Source organism: Typopeltis vanoorti, chromosome 7, assembly GCF_054136105.1.
Source record: "Typopeltis vanoorti isolate ZY-2024b chromosome 7, IOZ_Tvanoo_1.0, whole genome shotgun sequence".
In the NCBI taxonomy this organism is placed as follows: Eukaryota; Metazoa; Arthropoda; class Arachnida; order Uropygi; family Thelyphonidae; genus Typopeltis; species Typopeltis vanoorti.
The window spans coordinates 70,876,598-70,900,235 of record NC_143555.1 but is presented as its reverse complement, the minus strand read 5'-3'; the positions used below and the strand labels follow the sequence as shown (position 1 = coordinate 70,900,235).

Below are 23,638 nucleotides of genomic sequence, written 5' to 3'. Positions count from 1 at the left end.
CGACCCCACTTAAGTGGGACAAGCTGCAGAAGAAGAAGATTGTGACTGTTGATGAAACATGGCTTCATCACTATGACCCAGAGACCAAACAATAGTCAATGGAGTGGAGACACTAAGGTTCTCCATGGCCAAAGAAGTTTTGAACACAAAAGTCAGCCGGGAAGGTTCTTGCCATTGTCTTTTGGGATGTGGATGGTGTAATCCTTACCAAGTACAAAAAAAAAAAAAAAAAAAAAAAAAAAAAGAACGGTTACAGCAGCAGTTTACTCAACAGCTCTGAAGGAATTGAAGGAAGTACAAAAGGAAAAACGCCATGGGAAACTGAGCAAAGGCATGTTGCTTTTGCAAAAAAAACACACACATGCTCACACTGCTCATGAAAACCCAACAATCAATACACAACTTGGGCTTTCAATGTCTGCTTCACCCACCCTATTCACCAGACCTGGCCCCATCTGACTACTTCCTATTCCCAAATTTAAAGAAACACTTGAAAGGAACAAAAATTACCACAAATGAAGTCATATCTGCTGAGAACTGGTTTGTGCAACAAGGCTTTTTTTTTCCCCTTAGAGTATTGCAAATGATGCAGTGTTGTAACAAAAGCATAATACTTCGTGGGGAATATGTAAAATACTAGTGGCCTGGTTGGCTGAGTGGTTAGCATGTCCGCTCTCCAACCAAGAGGCTGCGGGTTCGAATTCCCGCATAGGCATGGATGTTTGTGATTGTCTTCTCCCAGTATGAACTGGGACACCATGGGAATAGTAGACTCAAAACTTCCTGCAATGGGAGAGATCTTCATCCTGCAGTGGGTAGAAAAATAGGCTGTTAATTTTTTTTTTTAATGTAGAATACTGTGTAAGTTCCATGGTTCTATCTCAGTTCCTTCATAGTGATTACCACAACTTTTCTGCACACCTTCATAAAAGGCATGAACTTGACTCTGGAGCCCATATATTTACCTTTTATTAGCACCTGTAAAAGTGTTTTACCAGCCACACATTCACTTCAAAAATAAAAGTTCAAAAAGCTATCATTGCTATTCTAAAAACTTTGACATTCAAAGAAACTAGTAACCTAAAAAGATCTTTCATCATTCCTTCAAGCAGTTGGTCTCAGACCAGATAAATAACAGCGAGATCTGGTTGACAAATGATACTGTTACAGGGATAACATATAAATGGTACTATATTTTCAGGAAGGACAAAGTTAATAGGAGAGGATGTGGGATACAGCTGATGATAACTGAAGACCTTCAACAAATAAAAATAGAAATAAAATAACAGCAGTTTATCCACACCTGACCCTACCCAATCACCTTTATTACCGCTTACACATATATCTGCTCAGTCTTGACTACCCCACTCACATCCCAATTTATTCCATTTCTATGCTGATCATCCCCATACATAAATTCACTGCTACCTACAACATCCACTCTCCCTATGCCATGTCTCCCTGTCCACTCAGGCTCTGCCCACCCCCAACCTCATTTCTCTGTTCCTCTTGCATTGCCATTTTCTCCTCATGTCTTACACTACCATGGTTTCCATTGCCAAGCACTTCAGTCTCTTTGTACCGCTCTCCTGATCATTCAATTCACTCTTACTTATGATCTCTTGCTTCATCACATACTGATGCAAGACAAAAACCAGTGAAACTGTTGCTAGACTTCCATTTATCTACAGTTTCACCAGTTCACTAACTCCAAAGCCATTGAAATGCAATCAGTTATGTTTGTATAATTCCATTCTTCCCTCAAATACACGTCATACATCCACAAACTGCACTCCCATTTCCTCACAAAGCTCTACCAGCACACAATTCATGATTCTGGCTCTCCATCTCAACTCATCATTGTCATACCTTGGCAATACAATGACAACCCTACCCACTATATTGTTATCTTTCAATCTCCTCAATAAGCTTCTGATATCCACCTTACATTCTCCTTATGTCCAACTAAATCATTTGTTCTCACAATCATCAGTTATGCTCTTGCTCATTTCCTTTAAATATCCAAAGCATGAAAATATCTTGCTCATTCTCCCTTCTGGAAAGCAGACCTTATGGACTCTTTCATTAACCAATCCTTTAATAATGGAATCTGTATATACTGCTATTCTTGAGTCATTCATCACCTCATTTTCTCTTCTTTTTTTTTCTCATTTTATCCTTTTGCGCTCTTTCATTTGTTTCCACTAAACATCTAATATCACTTTACATACTCCTCATTTCATAACGAACAACTCTTTCTTCAAATCTTGCATTCCAGCAATTTCACTCAATTGATCCTATAGTCTAGCTCCCTCTCATTCTTCCATACCTTACTTCCATTTCCTGATTCCTACTTCCATTTGCTTTCAAATCACTTCTCTTGTTTTTTTTATTCCTGCATTCTTTCACTCCTTCAGTCTCACATTCTGTTCCTTTCATTTATGCTAAGTTCCATTCTGTTTCTTACATTTATGCTAACTTTCATTCCTTCAGTCTGTTTGCATTCACCAACTCATAGTCTAACAAAATATCACATTATCTACAAATCCATACTTTCTTTTGTCTCCTGTTCATCCTTTCCACAAACACATCTTTCACATTTCACTAAGCATCCATGTTGAACTCACAACATCGAACCATTTTTGAAAGATCTATGTCGTTAATAGATTTGATCTTTTGTGTCACTCAATGATTGACCTTATGTGTTAATATGTGTGTTTGTGCCGTTGTAATATCTTATCTTTGTTCTTATCTTGTAGTGTGTGTCAGTCTTAATTCCTCAATCTTTTCCTAGTATCACTTTAACCTTACGATTCCTACAAACGGTCATGCTTTACAATAGAATTGACAATTTCTAAACATATCACACTTCTACCGCCTTGATCTTTGTTCAAAACTACCTCAATCCACACTTATGCAAATTTAATTATTGTGGATTAAATCCTGTCAAGCTGTGCCATTGTTATAAAACGTGTATCGACTTCACCATTGTTATAACGTGTCATTGTTGTAATCTTGTCTTTTTGATTATCTTGTAGTATGCAGCCGACTTAATTCCTTAATCTTTTCCTAGTATCACTTTAACCTTACGATTCCTATAAATGGTGAAGCTGCTGATGAATAAGCTTATGAACTAGGCTTATTCACGAGTACAGATAACTATCTCCTACGCTAACAGAAAACGGGAAAATTTATTTAATTAATGACTGTGCCACCTGAATTCTAGACGAAGAGCATCAAAGATATGTTATAGTACCAGTAGGATATAGCTAAATCTATTTGTGGACTTAATTGACAGTCGTAGCAATTCCCCAAATTCTAAATAAACAGGTTCAAAGTTTTTGCAAGGCAGTACATTGTAAAGATTAGGCAATAGTCTCTATTAAGCAAACAAAACACATTTATTTTAACTTAAGGTAAATCTACACTAGAATACACTTTTCTTCCAACTCTTTTCATAATCCTAACATGAATATCAACTTCTATCTAACAATACTGAACTTCCCATTATTATGAGAGCAGATTCTCATATTATACAATTCTGGCAGTCCCTATCCTTACTTATGCTATGCTATCATTACAATCTCAATCTTTGTTATCCGTGACATTCTCATTTAGCCTAGTAACATTATGTCCAGTGGACTAACACTCATCCCTTCATACTTAATAATTAACATAAAGATTTCTACTCACAGGTCCTTTACAATACATATAGTCCTGTTAGCACATAAGATCCTTAGTTGTTTCTGCCAACTTCTCCAATCCGTTAAGAATACTGGAATTCCTCTTACAGTGCTCGACAGGCATCCTTCTGCAATTCACGTATGGGAGCAGTGGCACATCTTCGCCAAAGGAATTAGGTTGACTCATGGTGTCCTGCGTTCAATGCACGAGGCAAGTTCCTTTACTTCCTATACATCATGGAAACTTCCACTTCTTCTCTGAGACCACCCGTTTCTCCACGGGTTTCATACCGATGAGTTCAAACTGACCTGTGGACTGCAGCCAGGTGACGACGAGAGAGAGAGAGTCCTTGTGCTTCAGGCCTCCTATATACCGTTTTCAAGAGTTCCGTGCTTCAGGGTCGGAGACCCCTGAATATCCTGTGATCACTCTGACATCAGCGGTCTTGACCTTCAATGAAGGCGGGAAACTTCCTTGCTTGAATGACCTTCAGTGCTATAGTTAGCTTTTAGGTCCCAGACACAATCCTTTTTAGTCCTTTTTACTTACAGTAAACTTATTTTAATACTAGGCTTATTTTTTCCAATATCAATTTGACAAGCATACATAAAGTGCACAACTTGAATATTTATACTAATTAATAATTTTAAGAACAATTCTGCATTACTCTTTGTGCCAGATATCCCTATGGGTTTACAATTAGTATGGCAACGTGTAGTTTTACTAGATTTACACGTTTTTACGACCTCTGCAAAAGTTGATGCTTGAAATTTAAAAAATTTCTATTGCATCGAATTTTACATATGCATACCACCATTGTGTCCTGTTAAAGGCAAGATTCAAAAAGTCACTAACAAAACCACAAGGCCAATAATAATGCAGTCACACTAAGTCATCAAAAATAAACAATAATACACTGAAACGTAAGCAACATCACTAATTATTACACAAAATAGCAGTTATCTTTCCTGGAGCTCTTTACCAATAATAAGCATGTAGTGGCCAATGTTTTCACAATTATGGTCAGCTCAATAACAGAATAACTTCCTCCAACAGTAATGCCCTTTATGTGGATGACCTCACTATCTTCTGTCATTCATGTGATACAAGAGTCATAGAAAGTAAGTGATGCCAGAAAGCCATTGACCATCTCCATCAAAAAAGGAAGCTTGCAAATGGGTTCATATTTTTACAGCAGGAGACAGTTTGTGTGCACTTTTGCTGCAAAAGTAGTCTGCATTCTGAACTAAAACTATGACTTTGACAAACATCAATCACATTTCCACCAGATGCCAAGTTCTTTTGACTCATATTTGATAGCAAATTCAGTTTCCTCCCTTACTAGACAAGTGGCGTAAAGCAATGAAAATCCTTTGCACTCTATCATGCATCTCTTGGGGTGCCGACAGATGTTATTTCCTCCATTTGTATCAGATGTTCACCGATGGCTGCATTTTGTCTTTTACCAATTCCTAATCTGTATAAGTGAGGCAAATAAATCACCTGTGTTAATTTTATGTCAACAGCTGTCTCTGTTATGTGCAATGGAAATTAATTCCATGCCAGATTGTCTCATGTGGTCAACTGTTTTCAGGACTGGGGCAACTCGTATAAAGAAGCTAATGACCTCACGGATACTAAGGCAAGTGATGTGAAGTCGTTAGCTTCTTTATATGAGTTGCAAACTTGTTTGCTTACACTTGGATAAAAGATTAAACTAGTATATACCGTATTTGCTGACATATAAGATGCACCGGCCTATAAGACGCACCCCCTTTTTTGTACACATTTTTTAGGAAAAAAACTTTATGACTGAATATTATAATGAATTTACAGTATTTCAAATATAAAGTAATAAGTAGGTCTACTTTCAACAAATACTTAATCTAATTAGGAAAGAGTACCCACTTTTTAATCTTCTTCGTCAAAACCCAGAAATTCATCTCCAGGGCTATATGAAGAAACACTTGAGACCTCTTCTAAATCAGAATCTGAGTCCTCATACAACAAATTGTCCTCTGTACCATCCAGTGCATTACTAATGCCAAACTTCTTAAATGATTTAACAACTGTCTCAGTTTTCACAGCATCCCATGAAGCTTTGGCCCACTCACAAACTTGTAAAATGCTAGGTCTCTTCCTTATTTTTTGTCCCATCAGCACAGCAGGATAAAAAAACCATGTAGTAAGTTTTTTCGTGCCCCAAAGTTTTAACAGTAACACTTTTTGTGCCCTTGGAATCTACAGTTTTGTTTGAAGGCACATCAAAAGTCAGCGGAAACTTGTCCATGTTTCCTATTTATGCAAGTTTAAAATTTTCTCGTTTCCTTGCGTTAATGACAAATTGATGATCAATAATTTTTTCTTCATATTGAGCTGGCATCTTCTGTGATATTTTTGTATTAGTCTACATATAGCTGGTTTCTCTTCATGAATCTTGAACACCATGATGTTTAACCAGTAAAGTTGGTGATCCCTCTGTTAGTGGCTACAACAATTGGAAAGTTTAAATGAACAGGAACACAGCTGTGATCGTTGATGGCAGCGCATGCATATCCACTGAACTCTACATAACTGGAATGCTCTCACACACCACAATGAAGTAAGAAAGAAATCGCATAACTTGGAACTGAGAAAATTTCCAGAAATTTATTTTATTATTATTATTTTTTTCCTTATTAGCTAACTGCTACCCATACTGAGCCTTTGCAATCATTATGAAGTGAGTTACATTCATCTGCTTTTTGTACTTCTCATCCAACTGAATATTACACTCATCATCTTCTTCTACATATTATGCCTAACCTATTCATCCATTTCATATGTACCCTATTTAACCTCTTACTCTTATCCATCCAGTTCCTCATTCCATGGTATTAACTGAAAGTTTTTTCCTGAGCTTTTTCATAAATACAAGCTTTATAATTCCACATACAGCTCTTTTCGCCAGAAGTCCTGGTGACCACCAGGTGATCCCTTCATTGTTGGCTCACCAACTGGAGGGAAATTTGACACCCCATTTATGATAACATCCTTGAATGAGATGACCAAAATCCTTGCTCATCATGCCCCCTATGTTCCATACTGCCTAAGATTGTTGTCTCTCAAACACTTGAGAAATTCATTCTCTTTTCCCCTGGATGCCCTCTCTTCGTTCCAACTGATATTACCAGAAATAATTTACCCACAGCAATCACCGTCTTATTTACTTGACTAATTTTCCTATACATTTCCTTGCCACTGCTCTGTGCATTCCAAGTCTATAGCAACATGCAAATAAATATTTTATCCTGTCTACCTCACACCATACTGCCTCAAAACTACTGTCACTATTTTCTTCTTTTCATCTTGACCTTGCATAGGTGTAAATCCTCAACTATTATCAGCTGCACCCCCACCCTACCTCTTTCTGTCATCACAAAATATATCATACACCTCCATTTCTATTCTGATAATTTTGAGGTTAGGGAACTTGATTAATGCAACAATTTTATTCCTCTTATTTAAGGACTTCTGGCATTCATAAACAAACATAATAGCTAATCTAAGTTTGATACGAAGTTCCATCAACACCGCTTCTCAGATGTGACTCCTCCATACTTTTCTGTGGCCATTCCTGTCTTATCACCACCCATCTCATAACCATCCTCAGCCTTATATACTTCTACCCACCCCCTGCATATCCAAATTGTCTAAATCCTTTCTTATCGACTCACATTCACTTCTGCATCTAGCAGCCACACTTCTCATGATGTATCTCTCCATTCCCTCCCCTGTTTCTCTGTCTTGCATTCCTGATTTCTCATTTTTTATTCCTTTGCATTACACATCTTCATTCACAAGCTCTTCTTTAATCTTTTCTATCCCTTTCCTGCTCTTCCACATCATCTCTTACTTTCTCAGCTCTTTAATTCACTGCAGTCATTTACTCTTCTTTCCAGCAGCAGCCCTCTTTAATTGACTCAAACCAAAACCATTTAAATTCAGTCTGTCTTTCTGTCTTATATAGTTCCACCATACCTCAAATTCATTTCACACATACACAAACTGCACTTCTTTCTTCTCCTACAGCTATGATAGCATACGATATCAATCTTTGCTTGCTATCTCTGTTCTCAACTCATCACTCTCATACCTTAGCAACACACTGCCTATCCTTCATATCACACTGTTATCTTTTGCTCTCCTCTATAATCTACTGATATCCATTCTCACATTCTCGTCATTCCCAAACAAATCATTCATTCCTAATACGACTACCAACTCATTTGCTTGCTTACTGCTCATATCCAATGCCTTAGTCACTCTGGCCATTCTACCTCCAAGAAACAAAAGGTCACCTTTTCATTTGTCGCACTTCTCATAACTGAATCTCCATAACAGTGCTGCTTTCAAATCAATCATTCAATATCTCTTTCACATGGCCATCTTTCATTCCATTCTTCCTTATTATTCAATAAATATCTACAGTTTTCCTTATTTCACTCAACATATGCTTCATCTCTTTCCTCATCTTCAGAAACTCCATTTTCATGTCTCAAATAAATTCCTTATTGTTATTCTAACTTGCTTTCTTAATGTATCATTTCATATCATGTCATTTCATTTCTTAGTGTATCATGTCATATCATCAGCTGCATGTTTTCTTACCACGAGCAGGGTCTTATGCAGAGGAGCACTCTAGCTGGGGCCTCAAAAAATTAGGGCCAATTTAAGGGTTTCCCCCCCCAAAAAAAAAAACAATAAAGGATGGACCCTGGAGCACTCTAGCACCTCAGGCCCTGCCCAAGGTGAGAGAGTGCTCTGAGATATATAATAAGTGGAAAAATAAGTTTTTCCACTTATCTATACTACAAATTAAAGATGCCAAGAAATTATATTCTTGGTTTAATCCTTTATCCAAATGTAAGCAAACAAAGTTCACATGTGAAATAACTTCACAACTAAGCAACTCATATACAGAGTTGTATAATTCTATGCATTGTGGAAAGGGTCACTACCCAGACCAGTTTTGACCATTATTAAGGTCTCATCAGTGGGAGCCAGATCCAGAAGTGATACCAAGGTTGAGGTAATGCAGAAGTCATATTTCCATGGGATACTAAGGCAAGTGATTGAAATCATTACCCTCTATATACAAGTTGCCCAGTCGTAACTTCACAACTGAGCAACTCTGTATATGAGTTGCCGAGTTGTGAAGTTATTTCACATGCAAACTTTGTTTGCTTGCATTTGGATAAAGGATTAAACCAAGAATATAATTTCTTGGCAACTTTAATGGCATCAATGAGTCATGACCTCAAGGTCATGACTCATTGATGGTCCACATACTCATTGCAGGGTGTATTACTTTGATCAGAAAAAATTTTCTCTAAATTAAAGCTGCCAAGAAATTATATTCTTGGTTTAATCGTTTATCCTTTGTTTGCTCATACTTTGATATACTGCGCATGAAGTAACTTCATGACTGGGTAACTTGTATATAGAGGCCAATGACTTCAGCACATATATGTGCTTTGCATCATGGGATACTAAGGAAAGTGATGTGAAGTCATTGGCCTCTATATACAAGTTACCCAGTCATGACATTACTTCATGCGCAGTATATCAAAGTGAGCAAACAAAGGATAAACGATTAATCCAAGAATATAATTTCTTGGCATCTTTAATTTAGAGAAAATTTTTTTCTCATCGAAGTAATACACCCTGCAATGAGTCATGAGCTCAAGGAGGCCCAGGATAATACTAAATAAATAAATAAATAACAACTAAGTATGGATTTATCACTTATTTTTTCAGAAGTCATTCATTTATTACTTATCTACTAAGAGAAGATAACTGTACGTGTGTGTATATACACGCATACACACGTGTGCTGTAACACTTGTCTTACCAGATATCACATTCAGGTGGAGTGCAGCACTTCACTAGAGAAAGGAATACAAATTTTATTAATCAGGTTAATAAAACTTTAGGCAGATCTCATCAGACTTGGACAAACTGCTTGATGTTTTTAATTTTATAAAGAATTCATTTGTACAAATGCATCATCTTTTATATTTTTATATGGTATTGTCCATTTTTTTAAAAAATTGGAAGGTCATACTGCCCCACTGGTAATGGTGCAATATAACTTTTGCTGTCCGTGCACCATTACATCACACCCTGCAATAGGATTCAGTGATTTGAATGGTACTTCGACTGCAGTATTCAAATCAAGCAAAAATGTTCCAGTCTTGGGATACCTTCCACAGATATCCAACCACAAGAAATGTAATTGCTTTCACATGTATTTGTATTTAATAATAATACATTTGCTGTCAGAGCCAAATATAACTCTTCAATTCAATTTACATCATTGATAACCAGCTTAACGAACACCATTGATTCCTGGAACAAGAACTGGAAATTAAAGAACAGATAAACTACCTACTCATCACTCACTTTTGATCTTGGACCACAACTGACTGACAACTGCTAATCCCAAAGCATTACCATGGTTAACATGTCCACTCTCCATTGAAATGGCTGCGAGTTTGAATCTCATCTTGGGCATGGACATTTTTGATTGTTTTGAAATCATATATGAATTTCTGAGGTCTGAAGTAGATCAGTAATTCCAAGTTTAGTATTGAAAGCAGGGTATCCAGATTAGTAAAAAAAATCAAATAATTCAAAGCACTTTAAAATTCTGAAAATCAAAAATAGCTTTGCTTTTTTTTTTGTTTAAAAATAAAAGTATAAAATACATATAAAATAAATATAAAAAAAAAAACCTTCTCCCATTCGCTGTATCAATGTACTATAGGCTTACGACCTTTCATGCGTTTGATTCACATTATAAAAAATAAATAAAAAATTGCAAATACACTGCACTTTCTCATAAAGAATGTTATCTCTCCCTACATAGAATCTTTTGTGAAAATGGAAAAAAAGCTAACACCATTTTTATAAATTCTGGACAACTGCAGTTTTTTGATCCTTAATTAGTCTTTTGGAAAGGCAATAAAAACTGCAATTTTCCAGAGTTTATAAAAATGGTTTAACCCTTTTGTTTTGTTTGATATTCCCCGAAAAATGGTTCACTCTTGTCTTTTGTGATGTCTTTAGAAAATAATTTTTTTCCTCAAGACACAGTCTAGCATCCATAAAATTATTCAACATTAGATAATTTAATCATATCAGAAATACCTATCAAAATGCTTTCTTAAAAATAAAAATAAACAAATAAATAAATGGTATCTGTTTTCTTTGAGATTAAAAAACATGACAATCTTGAATGTTTAGTATACTAAATGAATCACACAACTTGGGTTTTAGTGAATCCCCCCCTCCTCTCTCTCTCTCTCTTCAAACCATTCAGTGTCTGAATGATATACTTTCCCTACACATAGTTTGATTTTAGTATTAACTCAATAACAGAAGTGTTTTTCCTGATTATCAGCAGTAGCATCCATGTTGTTGATTTTGCCATCTTTTGCCATTCATGCAGTGTGAGAGTCATGCAATTGTGAAAGATGGCTGCAGAAAGCCATTGACTATCTTTCTTCCTGGGTGCGTTTGCTGCCACTTTAGTCGTATATTTCCTCTTCCTTCTGATAAGTGATGCATGGCTCTGTTTTTCATCTTTTGAATCTCCTCATTCTTCCACTTTTGACATGCTCAGGAGTAAACCAGATAGTTTCTTTTACAATTAGGGCACTTTGGAGTTTTACTTTTATCATCTTTGTTTTCATGGTGTTTACTGCCACATTAAGCACAGATGACACAGCCATGACAGGCAGTTCAAGAATGACCATACTCCTTACATTTAAAGCAACATAAAGAGCTTTACTGGACAGTTGAGATAGCCCACTTTGACAAATGTTGGTAGATTTGATGGGTTGAATATAAGGATGATGTTCCTGGTAGGAACCAGGTTACCATCATTACATATGAGCATTTTCCTCATGGCTGGAACTCCTTGATCTTTCATTTCAGAGCAGTTTTCTCTTTGTCTAGTATGTAGAAGAGATCCCACATTAATATTACACCTCTGGAAAAGTTTACATTTTACATGTGTTTGTGAGGAGGGGAACCATAATTGGTATTCATGCAATGAATGTTGCACAAAATAACTTTTCTGATTGTGTCTTGGTTGATGCTTCAATAAGTATATCTACTGAACAGAGCTTCTTTACAGACTTTGGAGATCCTGCTAATCCTTCTGGATGAAGAAGGGCAACATTTTTTGAAGAAGATGCTCCCCTGTTGAATGTATTATGAAGAAAAGTGGTGTACTGATAGCAACTTCTGATGTTTTTTGTTGGTGTTTCTGTGGTTTCATGTGATTATTGGGGCTTGTTGAGGATCCCTGATAAAGAAGTGTTCATTCTCAGAAGAAGTTGGATTCAGTACCAGAGCTCCCCAATCCACCATAAAGCCACAAATGGACCCACTCTCTAAAAAGCAATCACTGCACTTAGGAGTGGAATGCTATTTCTACCTTGGGTGCTATATGAGCACCACAACAACAAGCCTTAAGTCCTGTCTCCAGATAATGGGGAAGGAGACATACTGCAACACCCTTGATCCTTGCAGGCAAGCCCACTAGCCGAATGATCCTGGCCACCCAGGATCACCTGTTTTGTGGGGGGGGGGGGGAAGGACAAAGTAGTGCAATAATACAGGATTCCCCTTCCCTTTCCCACTGTCCACAGGTTGCAACACAGAGCAAACACAATGGCAAGGTGTTGGACCCCAGTATAATGGTGGTCTGGAAGACAGGTTAGTAAAAAGTAAAGCTCTACTTCTCCTCAGTCAGGAGAAGTAGAATGATGAATAGAATACAGGAAGAAAAGCACAGAAAAAGAATAAAAAGGACCAGTACTATCACTGGGAGGTCCCCTGCATCATGAACAAGTGCCTCACAAGAAGAAGAAGGGATGAATGATAAGAATGTGAATGAGTTTAATATTCGATATGACAAACAGGTTACACACAAAGTGAGACCTCCTATTACGAGTCTCTTGACTTATGGAAGTTGTTATAATAATAACTAAGACCTCCAATTACAAATCTGTTTACTTCATGCAGATCAGAAGTAAAAATAATAATAATGTCTGAGATTATTACACAGCATTAAAACCAAAAATGTGTGAAATTAACATCTACTTACTGCTTCTACAAAAACATCTCCAACTTTCTGTTTACTATCCCAGTTGGATAACCGCTGGCGAAGGACATCCAAAAATGCTTCATGATGACTCAAAATTTCTGGGATCTGATAAAAAATTTCATCAACCAGACTTAAGTCCACTATACCAGAATATTCTGGACTTTTCAAAGGCCTCATGTATTTCTGAAACAGAAATAATTTTGGATTAATTAATTAAGTAATAAATTATTAGAAATAATGAACCATATTTGAGATGAAATAATGAGCTGGCATGGTTGGCTGAGTGGTTAGCGTATCCGCTCTCCAGCCAAAAGGCTGCAGGTTTGAATCTCGCCATTGGCATGGATGTTTGTGATTGTCTGTGAAAGTACTAGTGGTGGTAGTCGGTGGTAGATGGCATTGGTGTTATATGATGAAGGTTGGTGGAGTAGTGAGACGAGGAATTGTAGAGTATATGCCCTCCCTCAATGAGTCTTTGGACTCCCTGGAGGTGTGATGTAATAATAATAATAATTTGTGCCTATGCAACAGAAGTTTCAACTAAGGAAGACATGGCAAAACATGTCGTTTTGGCAGCTGGAGGACACATTTTTACAAATTATTAAATATATATCTCGTGCCAGTTTCAATTCAGTAAACCTACATTTCTGAAAATAGTATTGACTATCATAATGGTACAGAAAATCCCAAATGTAATGTTATCTTATTATAAAAGGAAGAAAAATAAACATAGAAGTCAGAGAGAAGAAGAAAAAACTATTTGCTTTTGATAATTTACATTACATAAATAAATCTTCCTTATCAATAACTATGAAATAAGTTGGCCACAACTTTATTCAGTGGTGGCTACAATAAAACTTCTACTTTAGCTTGTGCCAATGCCATATTGTGATTGTGGAAGGAGAATGATTTTCACTATACAGGGTCATAAATTTCAGTTGTCTCTGATTAAACTAAATACGGTAATAATTCCAACCAAATATGGTGCATTGGCCCTATATGCTGCATTAATGCTACAATAAAGCTGATTTGCTTCAGGATATGAATATGTTGCCTTTTGGGGGAGATGTTTTTCACTATACATGGTCATTCCAGTACTGATAAATACTGCACTGATAAATACAGGCATTTTTCATTATTGGTTTAGTTTAAATATACCAATCAAATATAGAATTAACCTTTATTATTGGTTTTCAATATGTCATGAAACAAACAAATCCCCTCCCCCAAACACACACACACACACACACACACACACACATATATATATACACACACGAGGGTGGTCTGAAATGTTCTATGCCTTGACCACAGATGGCAACACTACTGGCAAGATTTTTTTTTTTTAAGTTGGTACATCTGTTATAAGCATCCATGTGAAATTGCAAGTCATTCTATCAAGTAGTTTGTTTTATACGGCTGTCTGAAGCAGAAGCACTGTCTGTATCCCTTAAAATGGATAAAATTGAGTATCGTGTGGTTATAAAATTCTTTGTAAAAGAAGGTTTAATGCCAAATGAAATTCAATCGAAGTTCATAAAAGTTTATGGGCACTCTACTCCTTCATTTTTGACAATTAACAAATGGGCTGCCGAGTTTAAACATGGCCAGACCAGCCTTGAAGATGATCCATGAAGGACGTCCAAAAAGTGTAACAACACCAGAAATCATTGATCAAGTGCATGATATGGTATTGGATGACCAGCAAGTCAAAGTGTGTGAAATTGCTGAGACTATAGGCATTTCAAAAGAACATGCAGGATATATTTTTTTGCATGAAGAATTGCAAATGAAAAAGCCTTGAGCAAGATGGGTAATACGCTTGCTCACAGCAGATCAAAAACGCACTCGCTTGAAAATCTCTAAACAGTGCTTGGAGCATTTTAACAAGATGATTTTGTGTGTTAATTTATTACTACGGATGAGACTTGGATTCACCATTACACACAAGAATCCAAACAGCAGTCAAAAACAGTTCAGCACCAAAGAAGACAAAGTCAGTTCCATCAGCAGGAAAGGTCACGGCATCGGTGTTTTGGGATGCTAAAGGGCATTTTGTTTGTTAATTATCTTGAAAAGGGTATTGAAAAGAAATGAGAATGATAACTGGGGAATATCATTCCGATCTTTTAACCAGACTAGACAAAAAACTTTGTGAGGAAAAACCTGGTTTGAAGAAGAAAAAAATCATCTTTCATCAGGACAATGCACCTGCCCACAAAGGTGTTTTGGCAATGGGAAAATTAAGGGATCTGCACTATGAATTGTTGGAACATCCACCCTATTCCCCAGATTTGGCTCCCTCTGACTTCTATCTCTTCCCAAAACTAAAACTCTTCCTCGCTGGTCAGTGTTTTTCTTCGAATCAAGAGGTGATTGCAGCTGTAGAGGGCTATTTTGCAGATCTTACTGAGAACCACTACAGGGATAGGATAATGGCACTGGAGAAATGCTGGAATAAACGTATTAATCTCACAGGAGATTATGTTGAAAAATTAAAATAATTTTGAAATTATATATTCGTTTTTTCATTGTTAGGCCGAGAACATTTCAGACCACCCTCATATATATATTTGGTTTCAGTGGAAGTACTTACCGTTCATCACAAAAATGTGTTCAAGGATCCAAAGATTCAAGTATTCAAGTATTTTAACATTGAATATTAATGTAAAATTATATTTTATGATTCTGTGTTCTGATTGATAGTTTAAATAGTGGTGTCAACTGTTTACATATTGTGTCAAACAGAAAAAAAAGTTAAGAAATGAGAATGTTTCATGAGTTAATATTTGATGAAAGGAGGTATTGGAAGAAAGGGTTTTTTTAATTTAATGCTAGACTTCAATAACAATTCACTGTGGGTGGCCCATGATTTGTGTGTATTATTTGTATTTGTTTGTTTGTCTTTGAAATAGTACCCACAGCAGTGGCGGCCCGTGAAGTTTTAAGTTGGGTGCTGCCTATACAAAATAATTTTTTAAAAAATATTTTTTTCCTAATCAGTAACCAATTTATTAATAAATAAATCTACAGATTTATTTATTAATAATTTGGCTCCTAATTAAGAAAAAAATAATGATTTTTTTTTTTAATTTTGTATAGGCAGCACTCCCACTTAATACTTCACAGGCCGCCACTGCTGTGGGTACTATTTCAAAGACAAACAAAAACAAATACAAATACACACAAATTAGCCTTCAGGACACATGCAATTTACAGACCAATAAAAATCAGGGAGAAAGAAAAAAAGAAGTAGAAAAAAAACTGATATAGCCTATGAATAACCAGGCAAAGAAAAAAAGTGTTAGACTTAACACAGGTTGTGTTTTCAAGAAGAAAAAATATGAGGAAAATATTTAAAAATGGCTTTTGACTGTCTAATAGCCAGCTGACCAACAAGTGTCAAACTGGAATGCACATTTTCCACTGCTGAGTTAATTTGTGAAAACATTAGGTAACCTTCAGGAAACCAAAGCTTCAATAAGCTTTGGTTCCTCAATGTGAATAAGCTAAATACTCATTTTAATGACACTAAATAAAAAAATAAAAAAATAGCTTATGTGTTTTCCTTATCTTTAAAGTTGCTATTTATGTTTTGAAATAAAAATTTTGTTTATTTATATTTATATTATTATTATTATCATCAGCTGGCCTGATTGGCCGAGTGGTTAGCATATCTGCTCTCCAACCAAAAAGCTGATGGTTTGAATCCTGCTGTGGGCATGATGGATGTTTGTGATTGTTTGTGATTGTCTGTGAAAATACTAGTAGTAGTGGCAGACAGTAGACAGGCATAGGTGTAAATGATGCGGTTTGCTGTAGTTGGTGGATTATGTGGTGCAGATGCAAAGTTGGTGCTTCCCTAGATGAGTCTTTGGACTCCTTGGAGATCATACATAATAATAATAATATTATTAGTATTCCGTTTTTTTTAGAATTTTTATGTCATTCTTTATGTTCAATAAAATTTCTGTTTATTAATATTTACTGATTATCTTTCAACATAACTTTTTGAAAATACAAGAAATAGCCATGTAAATCAATAAACCATTATTTGTGAAAAATTTCATCAAATCACTGGTAATTGAAAGAGTCAGTAAATTTGCAACCCCTAGCATGGTCAGAAGGTTGAATTTTAGATGACTAGAGTAGAGCACTCATAGTATCATCTTTGAAATAGGAAATAAAACTAAATGTCAGAATTACAAAGGAATTTCCCTACTGAATGTTCCTAATAAGATTTATACAAACATCTTTGGCAAGTCTAAGAAAAGTGTGAAAGAGAAACATGGAGAAGAACAAGCTGGGTTCAAGTCAAAATAGAGCATTTCAGAATCAGATTTTCACTTTAAGACAGATAAATGAGAAATCATGGGAATATAACTAGGAATCATGGGAATATAATTCAACTGATTTTTACATCAAACTATCTTCCTGTACCTCCTTCATTTAAAACTGAAGGAGGTACAGGAAGATAGTTTGATGTAAAAATCAGTTGTGTTTAAAATTGGATTAAACCTGATATCAAAATTGCATATATTAATCTCAGCTCTTTACTTTAGGCAGATGATATTATTATTATTATAACACGTCCAAGGAGTCATCATGGGAGGGAACTTTACTACACTCTTTACACACATTTCACCATCTCCTATACTACTTAATTCTCCCACTACACACAACTACCATCAATGCCATCTACTGCCCATCACCACCACCAACAGAACTTTGTAAAGTGAGTATGTTCTTATGTTGATTTGTCTGTAAATAGAATGAAAAAACCACAAGTTAAAATAAATCCAGCAAATCATTATGAATAATTATGGAGACAAACTATCATGTTAGAAAACTTACTTTTTTAATTAGATTAAAATAATATTTGACTTCACTATGGTTGGCAATCTTTCAACATTTATTATTATTATTTGATAACCTCCATGGAGTTAGCAGATTCATTGTGGGAGGCCCACTCAACCAGCAACATGTCTATCATAATGAGCTTTAAAGTTATTTACACAGCCTGCACTCACAATACACTCAAGCAATGCATTCCACTCACTAACGACTCCTCATGTAAAATATCTACTACTCATCTTTATAAAACTTCCAAGGATGACCACTTTTTCTTACTATCTTAACATCTACTTTTTTTATCATTTAATCTGCATTAATCTGATAGAATCCCTTAACTTGAAGGTCTCTATCATATCTCCTCTTTTCCACCTATCTACCAATCTTCATTCTCTCAAACACTCTTCATAACCAACACTCTAGAGCAGCGTTTCTCAAATTTTTCCTAGACAGAACACTTCACAAATCCTGAAATTTTAACGGAACACCTTGGTTAGAGTTAAGTATCATCGGTCTCGTATTCAATGTAAAGCTAAGTGCACATTATCGCCACAGCAGGCTGTATTGCATTGCAAAAATGCGACAAGGCACGTTATAGGCATGCAGGGCTGTATCACATCGTATTGCATTGACCTTACTTTTGACCACACGTTTCCTAGAACAGATACCTGTGTACTTCACTCGCGCTTGGAGGTGCTGACAACTGCAGGCGGCTGAATCAAGGCCAGTGTGCGCTGGCCTTAATAGCACAATCCACACACAAAATGAGGAGCATCTGATTTTCAAACATGTTTGAACTTGTCACAGCATTTAAAACCATTCCGGGCTCATATTAATTTTAATAATTTTTCATGGAACACTTATTCACTTTCTGCAGAACACAGTTTGAGAAACCCTGCTCCAGAGTATTGGTATCACTTTGGTTATTCGTCTTTGAACCCTCTCTAGTTTCCACATCACAATGAAAACTAGGTGAACAAATCTGAGTACAATAGTCCATATGCAGTCTGACCAATGCTTTATATAGAAGCACCACTACCAACTCCTTGTCTCTACATATCAGTGTACTTTTTATCATAGCAACAATATGAAGTGCAGCATTTCAAACATGTGTATTGTGGCCCCGCAAATTTAGTCCACTGTCTATCATCTCTCCCAGATCCCGAATCCCATCCACTTCCTGAAGTACAGCTCCACCAATACAGTACATAGCCTTATATCTATGTATCCCAAAGTGTAACACCTTGCATTTATTAATATTGAAAGTACAACCCCACTCATTCGTCCAAGTTAAAGTGTATTCAAATCTTCCTGTAGAGAATTAACATCACTCTACTCGTAATAATTCTACCTAACTTTGCATCATCAACAAATATTTGAAGATCCCCAGTCAATCCACATGAAATATCATGAACAAATAAGTTCTCAAGAACAGAAACCTGAGGCACACCACTGGTTACCTTCCTTTTGTAGGACATGGCTCTGTCATATACACAACCTGCTGGTATCGTTCAGAGAGTCAATCCCCAATTCATCTAATCAATTCACTATTTTTATCCTCTGCAATTTGTACACCAACATATCATGTAGTATTCTTGGACTTTGCAAATGCTTGCAAAGTCCAAGAATATCATTATATATGATTCTCCCTCAGTGGCGCACACCCAGGGAGGGGGGGCCAAGGGGTCCTGCCCCCCAAAAAAATAAAAAGGAAAAAAAACACTAGAAAATTTTCCAAAAATCTTTTCCTAATTAAAATAAAATTCATTTTTTGTTATTTATGTTGTGTCTTCTATTTCTATACTACTTATGAATTACCGATCATTGCATATGCGATGCATAGTGTGGATTTTCAAATTGTTTACTCAACTTCCCCCCAAGATTAAATTCTGAGTGCTTGTTCCCCTCCAAGATTAAATCCTGAGTGCACCACTGTTCTCCCTTATCCAACACATTTTCACCTTATCATAAAACATAATCAGATTGCCAAAACAAGACCTGCTTTTCACGAACCCATACTAGCCATCATAGGGAATTTTTTGTCCATCAACCCAATCCTGTATTCTATTTCTAACCAAATTTTCCAACACTTCGATCGCAACTGCAGATATACAGACTAGTCTATAATTGGAAACTTCTGTTCTCAAACCATGCTTGTGGAGTATAATAAATTTAGTTTAATCCTTTATCCAAGTGTGAGCAAACAGAGTTTGCGCCTGAAAGTATCTTCAGGACTGGGTTAAGGTGGTACAACACCAGGGCAACTCGTTGAAAAGGTGGAGCAAGCTACCAACATTCCTATCTTAGTATCTCCTATAATGCAAAACACATCTCCTTGCGGATATGTCTAATGTTATGCATTAAGGGAAGGGCCACTACCCAGACCGGTTTCGACCTTTATTGAGGTCTCTTCAGTGGGAGCCAGGCCCAAGTCGAGATACCAGGCAGAAGCATTAGCAGGTCATCTCCCTTAATGCATAACATTAGACATATCCGCAAGGAGATGTGTTTTGCATTATAGGAGATACTAAGATAGGAGTGTTGGTAGCTTGCTCCACCTTTGCAACGAGTTGCCCTGGTGTTGTACCACCTTAACCCAGTCCTGAAGATACTTTCAGGCGCAAACTCTGTTTGCTCACACTTGGATAAAGGATTAAACTAAATTTATTATACTCTAACCAAGTGGAAAATAAACTTTCAACATCTTTCTCTAAATCCAGAGTAATTTATTAAAAAAGGGTGGCACACCAATTGGCAATTCCTATAGGTGGAGATGACCTGCTAATGCTTCTGCCTGATATCTCGACTTGGGCCTGGCTCCCACTGAAGAGACCTCAATAAAGGTCGAAACCGGTCTGGGTAGTGGCCCTTCCCTTAATGCATAACATTAGACATATCCGCAAGGAGATGTGTTTTGCATTATAGGAGATACTAAGATAGGAGTGTTGGTATCTTGCTCCACCTTTGCAACGAGTTGCCCTGGTGTTGTACCACCTTAACCCAGTCCTGAAGATACTTTCAGGTGCAAACTCTGTTTCCTCACACTTGGATAAAGGATTAAACTAAATTTATTATACTCTAACCAAGTGGAAAATAAACTTTCAACATGCTTGTGGAGAGGTATTATTTTACCTTCCTTCCACTCCTTAGGAACCACCCCTACTGCAAGACGTTCATTAAATAACCAGGTCAAGAACTTCGCTAACTCTTTTGCACATTCTTTAAAAATATGATGGAAGATATATGGTGATATCTCTTCCATTCCACAGCCATATTAACATCTATCAAAAGCAACACTTGATATACCGCTGATTCTTTCACCTTTAATTCTCCTAATTCTTGCCTCCCTTCTACATGTTGCACAGCATCATTCACACCAGAAAAATTCCCTTGGATTAGCTTTGACCTGACTGGCTAATCTCCTCTCATATTCTTTTTCTTTTTTAACATGTTTTATATTCTTCATGCATCTGTTCACTGTGAACTATTTTGTATTTCCATAACAGCTTCTTTTGTAACACTGCTTGCTTGCTTTCACTCCTGCTCTATTCATTTGCTTAATTAACTCTTGATATGCAGTTGTGCATTACTTGTTGTAGATACTGCCTTATCAGTTCCCATTTGATAACAATTTTTTTCTGTTTGACTACCTTCCAAACCAATACTTCATGATCACTTTCACCAACAAGTGATAGCGTTGATACCTCATTCACAACCACATCCTGTGAGGATATCACCAAATCTAACAGCGACAAATCTCGTGTTGCTTCCATCACATGCTGTTTTAGATAGTTATCCTGCAGAAACTCAACAAATTCAACTCTCCATGTTACTATACATTATATCTTCTTTCCAATTCACATTCCTATAGTTAAAATCTCCCATTAGGGTCATTTTCCTTTTACTTGCCCAACTAATTTGTCTAAACATTTCATAATCAATACTCTCCACATTCCCTGGCCTATAACAGCATCCTATTAGATATACTATTCTATTGATCTCAACTTCACACCAAACAGCTTCAAAATCTTCACACGACTGTTTTCCACTACAGCTCTTGAAGGACACAATTCCTCTGCCAACATTAACAATACCCCACTCCACTTCCCTCATCATCTTCCTATCCTTTCAAAAAATTCTATATCCTACCATTTCAAATCCTGACAGTATATCACCCTCAGTTAACCAAGTGTCATTTATGCCAATTATCTTTGGGCATACTGATTCAATCAATGCTACAAACTCAGCCCAATTATTTCTGATACTTCATACATTAGTATACAAGCATAACAATTCTCTCCACTCTTTGAGGCCATCTCATTAACACAATAACTCTTTAATCACTTTCTGCTATGGTGCACTGCTCTCTCTTTGTTCTGACCATCCCTGTTTCCCTGATCCTAACTAATTTTCATTTGTATTCTTATCATCCCCACCATTTTGCACTGCATCACTTTGCTCTGCTGTAATCATTTCCTCACCTGTGTATCCATCCTCTTCCTGTCCTTCCACAACCTGCTTCTCAACCTCTCTCTGACTCTTAGTGGTACTAATTTCATATGAACCTTGTGCACTCTTATTAAACAGCAATCACTTCAAATGACCAATACTAAACCATAAAAATGCATCAAATTAGCTATGAACCATTCTAACTTCCCTTCAAATTCATTCTATACATTTACAAATTGAACACTCTCCACCTGACACAATTCAGCCATCTTGTCATTCAGTATCAATGCTCTCCTTCTCAGTTCACTATTATCATATTTGGGCAGCAAACTAACCACCTTCCCAATGACACTATTATCCTTCACTTCCTGCAACAACTTCTTCAAATCCCTTTCGACATTCTTTGTCTCTCTGTTCAAGTTATTTGTGCCCACTAATTCTGATGCTCATTCTTTCCTTCTATGCAAAGCATCTGATATTTGCTTTATTGTACCACCTGTAAAACAACTTGTGCACTTTATTTTTTACCACACCTTTAATGATTGAGTCACCATATAAAGATACTATATTATCTTTAGATACTTGCTTCTTCTTAGCCTCCTTGTCATTTACATCAGTTATGTTCTTCTTTAAAAGTTCAATTTCCTCCTCCACACATTTCATCTAACTCTTCATCTTCATTAACTCTTGCCTAAGCTCTTCCACAGCGCTTCTATTATTACCGTTGCAAGCATTCCCATTCATTTTCTAATTATTCTTAGTAACATTTTGGAATGGTCTAGCCTTTTATCACACTTCTCACATATAATATGTTCCTTTTTTATCTTTCGATCTAATGCTCCATAAATCTTTAACTCTGGACGAATACATGAAACAATTGTTGCATCTTATCCAGTGTGAAAAGTCCAAAGGAAAACTTGATCTCCAAGTTGAGACCTTCCACACTACTGGCATTAACTTTATTGCTGCTATTTTTTGCAACTACTGTCATTTTTGAACATCAATCGCACCTCCACATTAAAATCAAAATAAGTAATTTTTTTGAACTTATTTTTTACTTTTAGAACTGTAGTACCACAGCATAATGATTATATTCGGTTTGGCTATCACACAAAAGCAATATTACACAAATCTACAAGATATATTTAAGGGGGAAAAAAACACTTTCCGTAACACTGTTCAAATACTTCACGACTTCTCTTCTACTACAACTTTTTTTTTTTTTTAGAGATTTTACAAATTTATAATTTACTGTAATTATTAAATAGCACTTTATACACAATCATCCATTAAGGTTTAACTCGCTTATAATAATGGAAATAATATCTGCAATGGTAATAATGTCCTCAAGTCACACTATGATTGAATGTGAAATGACAAGCAAAATTTCTTAATGACAAGCTAAATTCCTGCAGAATTTTTCCTAGAATTTTTTTCTTTATTTTTTAAATGTTTATTGGTACTTAATTATTTTTCTTTTACAATTGAATCAGCATT

At 36.2% G+C, this 23,638-nt stretch overlaps 1 protein-coding gene across 4 annotated transcripts in view; it reads right to left on the bottom strand.

Moving 5' to 3' along the window:
• The window catches only part of LOC150104769 (rho guanine nucleotide exchange factor 17-like), a 678,990-nt gene that overhangs the window by 359,323 nt on the left and 296,029 nt on the right, over positions 1–23,638 (bottom strand). For all 4 annotated transcript variants that reach the window (XR_016548547.1, XR_016548548.1, XM_090395338.1 and 1 more), the window contains one exon: positions 12,842–13,024. Coding sequence is in view for 2 of the 4 variants with exons in the window: in XM_090395338.1 (XP_090251464.1) it covers positions 12,842–13,024 (183 nt within the window). In the remaining 2 variants the exon portion in view is untranslated. The remainder of the gene's footprint in view (positions 1–12,841; positions 13,025–23,638) is intronic.